This window comes from Podarcis bocagei (genome assembly GCF_964188305.1).
Source record: "Podarcis bocagei genome assembly, chromosome: 4".
In the NCBI taxonomy this organism is placed as follows: domain Eukaryota; kingdom Metazoa; phylum Chordata; class Lepidosauria; order Squamata; family Lacertidae; genus Podarcis; species Podarcis bocagei.
In genome coordinates, this window is record NC_138128.1 from 28,624,899 (window position 1) to 28,637,563 (window position 12,665).

At 41.6% G+C, this 12,665-nt stretch overlaps 1 protein-coding gene across 1 annotated transcript in view; it reads left to right on the top strand.

Moving 5' to 3' along the window:
- The first annotated feature begins 5,636 nt into the window (after positions 1 to 5,636).
- SLC9A9 (solute carrier family 9 member A9) overlaps positions 5,637 to 12,665 on the top strand; it is a 277,743-nt gene continuing 270,714 nt past the window's right edge. Inside the window, exon 1 of the mRNA XM_081190736.1 lies at positions 5,637 to 6,126. Within this exon, the coding sequence (XP_081046862.1) occupies positions 5,952 to 6,126 (175 nt within the window). The 5' untranslated portion in view covers positions 5,637 to 5,951. The remainder of the gene's footprint in view (positions 6,127 to 12,665) is intronic.

Sequence of the window (12,665 nt, forward strand, 5' to 3'; positions counted from 1 at the left end):
GTTATTCTCCCTGTTTTCTCTACTTGTCAGTATAGGAGATAAATACAAGAACTATGTAGCCTCCCGGCTTCCATTTTCTCCATTTGATCACTTGCTTTGTGCAAATAATTGTGTGTGTGCCATCTGTACAGCTGAGCTGCCTGTCTTTGCTCCAGGACTTGAGTCTTGTTTTGAAAGGATACTATCTCCTGACTTGGAGAGTACATGGATCGTTATTTCATCAGGCCGCATGGAAGTTTACAGCCTCCCTTTTAGAATATTTATTGTAGATGGGCAGCTGAAGTATCTGCCTATGCATAAAATAGTTACATTTTTCTTAGGAAGAATTACATCCTCTCAAAATATTGTTGTGAGCATCCTCTTGGGCTCAGTAAAATGGGTCTCTTAATATATATATATAATTAACACTAGTGGATATTGCCTGTATCTGGATCAGCATCAAATTGAGTCATCTTTGTGAAGTACAATACGATAAGAAGCCTGAAGAAAAATCATTATCTACTACATGGCTTCAAGTCTTCATGTGATTTCCAGTTACAAAAGCTCACACATAAAGGGAAAACTAAGACATAAAGAAAATGCCAGCAGTACAATAAATAATTAGCAAACAAGGCCTGCCTTGTATTCTGATTATTCAATGTGCTAACACTTCCAAATGTCTTCGTTTTCATTACAGCGAGAGAGTTTTCATTACACTAAGATAATTGTATCATTCCCCCCCCCCCCGATTTTGAACAAATAGCTATAGATAACACACTAAGAAAGAGTCCTTTCATATATTGTTCCTTCTAAAAACACAAGAGGGGGGCAGTCAACAAACATACTTATTCCAGGTTGAAGTTTAATCCCCACCCCTTTTCTTACATTCTCCCCCCCCCCCTTTGGAAAACTTTTTAAAATGGAATTTTACACAGTTTATGCACTGTTATGGGATATGCGCATATCCACATAAGTAAAAAGCATTTCAGGTGAAATTCATAATCAGTCTGGAAAAGGCATCCATTCTTCCATAAAACACTCATCATTGGATTCTCTTAATTTTGCTGTTAATTTTGCCAGTTCTGCATAGTCCATTATCTTACTTCTCCATTCTTCTTTTGTTCAAACTACTTCTTCCTTCCATTTCTGCACATATAGAATCCTAGCTGCAAATATACAAACTGACTCAGTGAGATGATACTGGGGGCACTGTTTTATAGTGATTCTGATCCTATCTCCATGGTGGGATCAGAAAACAGCATTGGGTGATTTTTCCTCAGCTCCTTGACCTTTGTGCTGTGGGGTGTCGCAAGATACCACCTTGGCCCCAAGGCTATTCAACATCTACTTGAAGCTTCTGTGAGTGGTCAGGAGGATTGGGGTGTGGTGTCATCAGTACACTATTTCTTGTTAACATCTGAATTGGGAAATGTCATGGACCAATGCCTGAACTTGGGGGAAGGCTGAGTGAAAGTCAACAAACTTAGTCTGAATCCTGAGAAGCTGCTGTTGGTAAGATGTTCAGATATTTCTTTAATTTCCTGCTTTGGGTGGAGTTGTACTCATTGTAATGTAGCAGCCAAGGAGTCTAGGGATGCTCCTGGATTGATTTATTGCATTTATATCACCTCCTATCTTCCAAGGAGCTCAAGGTGGCATACATAGCCCCCCCCCCATTTTAGCCACACAACAACCCTGTGAGAGTGAATGACTGGCCCGAGGTCACCCAGGGAGTTTCATGGCTGTGCAGGGATTTGAACTCTGGCCTCCCACTTCTTGGCCTGACACTCTAACCACTGAACCACACTGGCTCTCAAAAACTCAAGGACATTAAGAGCATTTCATTGCTCTACAAAAACAAAGTATATACAAGCACAAACTAGTAAGAACATATGTGTATAAGGAGATCCTCCAAATCTCAAGACTTCCCCCCATCCCCTCCATCTAAGCATCTACAACTGCATATTCATCCGTACTCCAATTTTTATATCAAACCATATTGTACATAATATTTTTTACACTACAAGTAAGTCAGAATCCTGCTCTTGCTTCCATTTGCTTTCAGTGATCTTGTAAGTAACTTATAAATTTTTCCCATTCTCTTATAAAGTTTTTTTTCCTTTTGGTTTCTGAGTTTACTGGTCAGCTTTGCCATCTCAGCATATTCTATCAGCTTGGTTTGCCATTCTTCTCTGGTAGGGACTTCGTCTTCTTTCCAACTCTGAGCTAATAACATCCAGGCGGCTGTTGTTCCATATATAAATAGTCTTTTCTGCTCCTTTGGTATGTCGGTACCTGTAATTCGTAATAAAAAGGCTTCTGGTTTCTTAACAAAAGTTATTTTAAGCATTTTTAAAATTTCATTATATATCATCTTCCAGAAAGCTTTTATTACCTTACAAGTCCACCACATATGATAGAAGGTACCTTCTTTTTCTTTACATTTCCAGCAGATATTTGAACTTGTCCTATACATTTTTGCTAACTTAGGAATCAAATACCACTGTTACATCATTTTCATCTAATTTTCTTTCAATGTACAACATGCTGTGAATTTCAGATCTGATTTCCATAACCTTTCCCAATCTGCCAGCTGAATATTATGTCCCAAATCCTTTGCCCAGTGTATCATTACCAACATGACCTGTTCATCTTTTGTGTGCCACCATTTTATTGCTCTTTCCAATAACTTTCCAAACAATTTTTTTTTAAAAAAATCTTTAAGCTATAAGGAATTACAGCTACCGTCTATCCACCCCTCAAGAAAATCTAGTGATATCTGTCAAAAGCGTATTTTGTTTAGAAGCAATATGACACTATATATAAGGTACAAAACCACTGCAATCCCATGTGACCTCAGTGACTAGGAGTGCCTTTGACCACCTTTAGCTACTGTAAAACTGCTATAGCCATTAGAGCACTATAGCCCAAAAGCTGTCCGCCATGCACTGATAAAATCCAGATTGGATTGCAACGCACTCTACATGATGCTGCCCCTAAGGTTGGCTTGGAAGCTAGTGCAAAATGTAGCAGCTCACTTGAGCAGAATAACCCTACCTTTTTACTCCACTGCTGAAAAAATTGCACTGGTTGCCAATTAGCTACTGGACAAAGTTCATGGTACTGATAACAACGCACCATGCCCTATGCAGCTTGGGGCCAGGATACCTGAAGGGTGGGGGTTCTCCTTTAGATAGTCTCTCATCAGCTGGTCCATTTCCTATGATGTCGGAATCCCATTGCACATCAGAAAAATGCCATCTTTTTTTTTTAAAAAAATATTTTTTATTAACCGACCAATCACATCAAATCAAACCAAATTACATAAATTCCAAATTACAAAGCCGAATTTTAAATTTTTGTTGGGGGTACCCATATTTCAAGTTCCAAAGGGGATCCAATCATCTTCTTGCTACTGCTTGAATGTCCACAAATCTGTCCATATGATGTTCACAATACTGTCCAGTCCTTTCTTATTGTTTTCCACATCTCCTCTTGTTATCCTCATATATTTTTCCTTTCTCTTTGTGACCTCTGATGCTCTCCAAAGCGGGTTAAAACAAGTTGTAATCCTGTGTGGATATTTTTATTCATCCAAGAATCATATTCTGATGGTTTCCGTATATCATCACTTCCATAAATAAAAACAGTCTTACCGTCATTAATCTTCACAAGTCTGTCGCCTTTATCCAACCTCTGAGGAGGTTCGCTAGGAATGCAGTCCGAAAACAAATCCATTCCTCCTCCCGGTTGTAAATCCTTCGACAAAGCCTGGCAAGATGGCGACTGTTTTTATTGCTGCGTCACTCCAAAAGCTCTTATTCTTTACTCAATCTCCATAAAACATGCTTTTGGTTAAAGTTCATTTCCACACAGTCCTTAAACATCCTGCTTAGGTCAGTTAGCCGACAGATCCAGTATGGGGAGGGGTTTTTAGTTAATCACATAGAAGAAAAGAAAAAATGTTTTCCCCCATCCAGTCCCGCTGCCGACATACCCAGCCTTTGATGTGTCTTCTCCATGAAATATTCCTGTTGCTCCGACCCGTCACTCTTCTTTCAGAGAGGTCCCTTCAGTTAGCAGTCTTCACTCTCCTTCTTCACTGGAAATATGTGCATTTGCTTCTTCCGAATTAATTATTACAAATTGCTGCAGCTAGTGGCGCGATCAGGGACAGCGTCCAGGAGAACCGGAGTCCACACAAGGGCATTCTGCCTAGTGCCCTGGTCACCCCCTTCTTTCGGATCTGGGGGTGATTTATGGGCACAGCAGGCAAGGGCAGTGTTCCCCATATCCTTGGGGCAACAAGGGAGGCTGCATACTCCCATAACAGCCTCTTAATTACCTCGTGTGGGCTGGAGAGATGTTATTGTCAGCCATCTGCCAATGCGCCCCTAGTGCCCCCCCCCCGAAAAATGCCATCTCTGTTGTCTTTTTGGTTCCTTTTTAGCAACCTTCCTTTTTCAACAAGTTTTTAAAATGGAGATTCTTATTCCCAGGAATTGCCTACAGCAACGAGGCCCTTTACCGGGCAGATGGCGTTCATCTTTCTGATGGCAGAAATGATGTGTGGTTGGCCGATATTATCAAAGGCATGAGAGGTTGGTTGCAGGTGTGAGGGTATTGGCAGCAAGCGTTGGGCTTGTGTGGTGGTTAGGCATTGGAATAGCGATGGGGGGGGAGGTACGGCCATCACCTGCCCCTCCGTGCTCAGGGGTATTCTGTTAAAGGAATCTGGGGGGCTGGATCTCGTTCGAAGCCCGGGGAGGGGCTAGGGCCATGCCACAACCCTATCGGGAACCTGGGGGATGCTCGAGTCAATCCACATCAGCGGAGAACCCCCTACTGGTGGTTTACCCTTACCAGACTCCCTGCAAGGCGGGCAGGAGTCAGATACAGTCTGTTGAAGCCAATGCGTAAGCTAAGACAACTCACATTCTGTAACCAATAAGGTAAAGGTAAAGGGACCCCTGACCATTAGTTCCAGTCATGACTGACTCTGGGGTTGCGGTGCTCATCTCGCTTTATTGGCCGAAGGAGCCGGTATACAGCTTCCGGGTCATGTGGCCAGCATGACTAAGCCACTTCTGGTAAACCAGAGCAGCACACGGAAACGCTGTTTACCTTCCTGCTGGAGCAGTACCTATTTATCTACTTGTACTATAACGTGCTTTCAAACTGCTAGGTTGGCAGGAGTAACCAATAAAGTTGTGGCCTAAATTTTGCCCATTAACATTAACCTAAAATTCTGTGTCCTTGTGTCTTTATTCTCATGGGGGTGGCTTGGGGCTTTGACATGCGAGTGGCATCTCTGTTGTCTTTTTAGTTCCTTTTTAACAACCTTCCTTTTTCAACAGGTTTTTAAAATGGAGATTCTTATTCTACTCTGTATCTGTAATTGATTTGAAATTGATTTTATAGAGAATTTTTTTTTATGAACCTTCTATTCTGAATTGCTTTGGGATGTACCCAGAGAAGTAATTCATGAACAAAACAAAATAAGCAAAGATAATAAATCATTAAAACATAGAGCAGCAATCATTAAAACATAGAGCACCCTTACAATTAATGATGGCACTTGTTTAAACTTTGCTACCTTCTTAATGTGTAAACCCTTTCTCCCTCTTTTTTTTTTAACAACAAAAAATCATTTGCAGATGAGAAAGCCATCAAGACACACCCCAGTAAAAGACACTACAGTGATGCAACCTCAAGATAAAAAATGAGACAGGACAGCTTTAAGAGGGAAACAGGAAGTTGTAACCAGAATCCAGCTGAATTCAGATGCTGTGGCAGTTTGCTGAGAGGCTGCAAATAAAGCAGATGTGTTTGTTGCGAATTTCAGTGCTGTCTAGGCTTTCTTTTACCAAAGCAGCCATTCAGGATTTAACGTCTCAAGTTTTCTTTAGCATGGCATTTTCCAGCTAATTCTGCGGGGTGATTGTAGAGTATTGAAAGCAAATAGCGATGAAATGGAGAATCCAAGGAAATTAGGGTCAGTGAAAGATGAGGACCACTTTTATCACCAGGGTGCTTTGGAGCTGCTGGTCTTTAACTTCTTGCTCATCCTTACGATACTCACCATTTGGCTGTTTAAAAACCACCGATTCCGCTTTTTGCATGAAACGGGAGGCGCCATGGTTTACGGTGAGTCAAAAGTTGTGCCTTGCCGTTTTTTTAAACTTGTTGCATAATGTGCGTAATTAGACACTTGAGCTCAAAGTGCTTTGAAAACCCTAAATGAGGAGATGCATTAATTTAAAAGTCACAAGCCCACTGAACTGTGCCATAAAATAACAAATGCAATCCACTCTCCTTTCTCTCTTTTCCTTTCTCTCTCTCTCTCTCTCTCTCTCTCTCTCTCTCTCATATGGAATAGCTCGAGGATCACTTGTCAAGGAAGTAAATGTCATGAGCACATTGTCAGCAAAACAGGCTTCATTGAGCATATCACATCTCCAAAACATTTGTTTGTTTCCTGCAAGTGCTGGACCGGTTTAAAGAGATTATTTTTCATAGGACTATGCTGAATAGACTTGGGTGAAATCTCACTACCAATATGCCAGATGGGAGCACAGTTGAGTCTTTATTAGAGAACCTGGGAGAATCCTCCTGGGTCCAGCCCCTCTGTTGGATGTAGTTTCAGCAAGCTTAGCTCTCGGTTGTTGTTTTTCCAGGGCTCTTTTTCTCTTTTTCATTTTAATAGGTTGAGAAAAATGAGACATTCTAAAAGCTGTCCTCAGGAGTTTTTACCCCATCTTGAATCTTGTAGTTTACATTCTACTTTATGTGGGTTTTCTTGAGTTTCATATGCGAGCCATATGTGTAAGAAGGACTTTCTGTGAGCTCCACAGTTAGGAAACCACATGCTAGGTAATGAATGTGCTATATATCACCCTGTGATAGGAAGGGGACTTTTTGTGTGTGTTATGTGAAGTTTTACTTTCGCCGGGTGCAGACACAATCTTTTCCAAATAGCAACATCTTGCTCACACACGGTTGGCCTTGCTATAACCCTACTGAAACAGACAAGAATCCCATAGTTTACAGAGCAAACATAATAATTGCACTCTATAGGAACTCTGCAGTTTTAATAACAGCATCAGCGTTCATGCATTAGGAATTCAGAGCCCTGCCAGGATGCATTAAAAGTTTGCCTGCCTTTAAAAACACTGGCTCAGTGAATGCATTAACCCTTCACTTTGCTCCTGTAAAGCCAGAGATAACACTGAAGAAATAATCATCATCCATTCAGCTTTAAGTACTATCAGCATTAAGTAAAAAAACATCAACAAGCAAGCCTACAGAACTGAGTAAAACTGCAGTCTGGGCAAAGGAAAAAGGACTGAAATGTATACCTGACACTTTTATAACAAACTATGTGTTAACATGGAGTCAAAAGGATAATTAGTGACTATGATTACCTTCAGACATCACATTATTCAGTTTTCCTGACTTTTCCTTGCCTGATCACTTCCACATTTTACGTGATCTGTCACATGATGTGAAAGCCACTTCTGGAAATCCAGTGAAAGTTTAGCACTCATTTCTGTGTTGTTTCTAGAAGAAGAAAACCCTATTAGGAACTTGGTTAACTTGGAAAATTGTGGGTGTTTTGCATTGCAATTTCATGTGATGACATTTGGGGTGATATCCCCACCACTTAAAATTTAGCATGACATGGCAATATATCAATAAAGAAGCCACAGTTCTGTAATGCAACAGGTACTGCAATGTAAAAGGAATGCTGGGAAACAGGACAGAAGCAATAGCATCAGAGCCAGTAAAACTGATACAATAAAAACCCCACATCTGAATGCAGCCTACGAGTGTGTGAAAAGTCCATTCAAGAACCCCCATGTTGTAGTTACCATCCCTATAAAATTGTCAAGGAAACAAATTCATTTTGAACCTTAATAAAATAAAATAAAAATGCTTTCCGCTCCTGTGGCAGGTTTGACCTACATAGTTCATTTCCTGACTGAAGTTGCAAAATAAGTTCAGGGGATAGAAAGGGAAATTGTTGAAAGCTGGGTATATATGTACTTGCAGCTGTTTCAGATTGGTGAATGGTAGAGACTGAGCGATGGCTTTTGGTAACGTTGTTGAATTTACTGAACAATGAAATTTAGAGCTAACTGGTAGGATAATAAGAGAGAAGCATGATGCTTTATTTTATGTTTTGCCTGTCATGCTGCATAAACTGCCATGCTTCCATAAACTGAGAGAGGAGTGCACATGGTGGCTGCCATAGGATTTGGGCATAATCTCTTCTTTCTCACTGTACCCCTTTCTCACCTGTTGTGCACTTGATTATTGGTCTGCTGTGCAGCCAGGTCACGTGCATCCATCCAGCAGAGTTCTGCAAGTCACCTTTCAACAGCCTACATTTTCTCTAGACTCCCGGCATATGTTTGCAGGAAGTACATGGTCTGATAGCACAGCAGCGCACCGGATACACAGTGGTGGTGTGTCAGGAAAGAAAGAGGAGTCTTGCAGCAGCCAGCCTGTACTCTGCTTTCTATAAATGGGTGGTAGGGGAGCACGGCAAGATCATTGCCCAAGGCTAAAGTCCACAATATAATGCATCCTGGCATAACCTCTGTGAAAAGTTCAGAATTGTTCTGGAGTAAGTGGCTTGCATCAAAGTCTGATGTCAAATGCCTGTGTGTTTACAATTCAAAAGCTGCTATTGATACATCTTATTCTCTTCCTTTTATTCTGATTCTGGTACCTCTGTTTATGAACATAATCCATTCCGGAAGTCCGTTCTTAAACAGAAACTGTTCTTAAACAGAGGCATGCTTTCCCTAATGAGGCCTCCCACCGCAGGTGCCCTTCCACCATTCTGATTCCGTTCTGAGGCTGAGGTAAAGTTCTCAAACTGGAACACTATTTCTGGTTTTGGGGAGTTCATAAACCAAATCATTCTTAAACTGGACTGTTCTTAAACTGAGGTACCACTGTAATGCCAATTTTAATAAAATGCATCATACATTTTATGTTTGGCACTTTTATGTTTGTGATTTTTGAACAAAAAGGCTATTGGTTAACTGATGGGATTGTTGAATTTGCACTCTCGTGAAGCATTACTTGGGGATGTTTGTTCATTTTCTTTTTTTCCCTTTTTAAACTATGACCTATTTAGAGTGGCTATGGGTTGCATCCATGTTTTGCAGCCTCTCTGAAATATTCATGAACCCTATTGGGTAATTTCCCCATTGTCAGCAGCCATTAACGCTGCCCTATTTTTCTTTTTACACAAGAGAGAATTTATCATCTCAGTCCCTTTGCACTTTGCCTGCACTATGGATTGCTGCTGCAATGGATCCCCCAAAGGCTATAAATGCAAACACAGAATACACTTCGAAATCATAGCACCATGCTTGGATGAATCGGGTGCCTGAATCTGAATTTTGCATGATACAAAAATGGTACTTATAGCCCAAACCTATGCTGTCTGTCATCAGTACTATTTGTGCGGTGGCAACTGCAGCTAAAGCATTATCCTAACATAGGCAAGCAATGGGATAAAGCTCTGATACTGCTCTGCCTCACTTGAACATTTAAGCCTCTAACACCCATGTGCTTCTTCTTACCGGTATAGCCTTACACTGGTGCTGGTGAATAAGCTGGACTGAAATCCCTTTTGAGTGCCACACAAGAAACCACCAACTTCCTCACTTCCTTTTGCATCTCAGAAGCCATTGGCACAACAGTGCTGAGTCATATGATATCCTAAAGAGAATATGCATGCTTCAGAGCCATTGGCAGTTGCTGTAGCAGTGCTGAATGTGGAGCTGAGTCTCATCTCTGGAGCAAACAAGCTGCTCACCTTGCAACAATGCTGGAGCATCTTCTGGATCCAGTATACAGTGGTACCTCTAGTTGCAGACTTAATCCATTTCTGCAACTAGAGCGCCTCTTCTGCACATGTGTGTGGTGCAAGTGAGCGCTTCTGCGCGTGCATGAAGTGCACAGATTGCTTCTGCGCATGCGTGAAGCACACAGATTGCTTTTGTGCATGCGCGGGCGGCGAACCCGGAAGTTGTGGCGATCACACAGGGTCGCCGGACATTTCACTATCTATTGATCCCTCTGCCACCACTTTATTTCTTGCTGCCACCACCCAGGCCCTACCTGGTAAATTACTGAGTCCAGTCAGGGTTAAATTGGAATATAAACTTCTGTTTATTTATTGCAGTTTAACAAGCGTGTGGTTTCATAAACGGTCTCAGTCAATTACAATCATGGGCTGCCTATCCAGACCTATAACTTCCGCTACCTGCTCACACTCACTAAACCACCTCTCAGATTTACTTGTCTTCCTAGCTCCTAAATGTTCCTGACTCAGTTTATTTCGCTGCACTAACTCAACCTACCCACAGACTCTATCCCAATTCACTCCCACTCCAACCAACCACCCAACTCCCAATGAACTCCCCCTTTTGCCCCTCCCAGAGCTGGTTTTATAGTCCCTTTGACTCCACCCCCTGGGTTCTGATTGGGTAACCTGTTTAACTATTTCACCTCCAGCACTCTCATATGTTAACATCACAAAGTAAACACTTCTGGGTTTGCTGTGTTCGTAAGCTGAAAGTCCATAACAAGAGCGGAACGCAACACAAAGTATGACTGTACACACAAACACGGTACAACGTGGTGATCACGTGTGAAGTTCCATTGATTGGTGCTTCTTGTAGTTGTTGAAAAAAGGCTACACATGATAGCTGGAAATTTCAGGCAACATGTGACAGTTGCATCAATCCTATTAAAGATATGGTTATCTGAATCTCCCCGTAGGCACTTCTAAGCTTAGTTCACAGCTTCCTAATTCTATGTCTATCAAATCATATTCTGCCACACTCTAGCATCTCACTATGTAATATGAGAACGTAAGATGAAGCTGCTGCCTCAACCACATGGACGCAAATAAATGTCATTGATTGCAAACTGGATATGTGCATAACAGACTCATACACAGCTTCTCATCGTGTATAACAATATGTGTGTGACTTAAGTGCATGCAGAAGTTTGAAACAGGAAGGAAAGGATGCAGCCTTTCAAAGTTCACGTCTGTAACTCATCAACCACTAAAGCGAGCATGAAAAAGGAGTTCAGCTCTTTGCTTCAAAGTGGAATGCTTGCACTCGGTCAAAGTCAAGTCAGAGAAATGCATCTGCGGATCATTCACTCCCATGTAGTAGTTGGGCAGTAACTTATCTTTCTCTTTGGAAATAGGATAGTAGAGTTAAAATATCTGCTGTTCAGAAATGACTGCAAGGCAAAACCAATCCCTCTCCCCCTCCACCATTCGCAGAATTTATTTCTCAATTATTCTAAGTCAGACCTTCTGGATAACTTAGAATAGATTAGACCCTCTGCCATAAAGCTCAGAAAATACCAGGGTAAAGTGTTGCAGAGGCCTTGTGTTATCTCAGGGTTTAATCCAGTTCAGCTGGGTCTGGGCTGCAGGTGTTTTCTCAATGTCAGTAACACATGTGAAAGAACAGTGAATCTCCTCGATGGAAATATACAAGCTGATAGCTTTACCCACCATGAATTTATCCAATCCTCTTTTAAAGCCATCCAAATCGGTAGGCATCACTGCCTACTATAGTTCCATAGTTTAATTGTGGACTGTGTGAAGAAGCTCTTGTTTGATCTGTCCAGAATCTTCCAACATTCAGCTTTGTTAGATGTCCAGGAGTTACAGTGTGATGACAGAGCAGGGAGAACCTTTTTCTATTCCCTCTCTGCATGCAATGCATGTATTCTATCATGTCACTTCCAACTTGCCTTTTCTCTAAACTTAAGGACTTCCAAATGCTGCAAGCTTTCTTTACAGAGGAGTTATTCCATTCTCTTGATCATTCTGGTTGCCCCTTTCTGAACCTTTTCCAATTCCACAATATCATTTTTGAGGCAAGCTGACCAGGATTGCGCAAAGTACTCCAAATGTGGTCAATTTGTATAACGGCACTATGATATCAGCAGTTCTATTTTCAGTTCTTTTCCTAATGTTCCCTAGCATGAAATTTGCCTTTTTCACAGCTGCCACACACTGGTGTGTTAAAAATAGGACAATGAACAATAATATCAAGGAACAAACGGTTATAGATCCATTTCAACTGTTCGGTCTTTTTCAAATAATAATTATTTGTTATTTATACCCAACCCATCCCATTCAGTCCTAAGTCTTCGAAAAGGTTTTCTAAGCACTCTTCTTTTGGGTATATAGCCAAACATTTCCTCGTCTAACTCAGTGGCTGATGAGAAGTTTTTTCACTGAGCAGTTCTCTTTTTGTAGAAAGGCTGCAATCTACAGACTTAACTGCGGGACGTGGGTGACACTGTGGTCTAAACCACTGAGCCTCTTGAGCTTGCTAATCGGAAGGTCAGGAGTTCGAATCTGTGCAACTGGGCGAACTTCCGTTGCTCTGTCCTAGCTTCTAACAACCTGGCAGTTCAAAAGCATATCAGTGCAAATAGATAAACAGCTACTGTGCCCTGGCACTCATCATGGTGTCCCGTTGCGCCAGAAGAGGTTTAGTCCTGCTGGCCACATGACCCAGAAAGCTGTCTGTGGACAAATGACAGTTCCCTTGGCCTGAAAAGTGAGATGAGCGCCACACCCCTATAACTGGACTTAACCATCCAGGGGTCCTTTGCTTTTTACCTTTTAC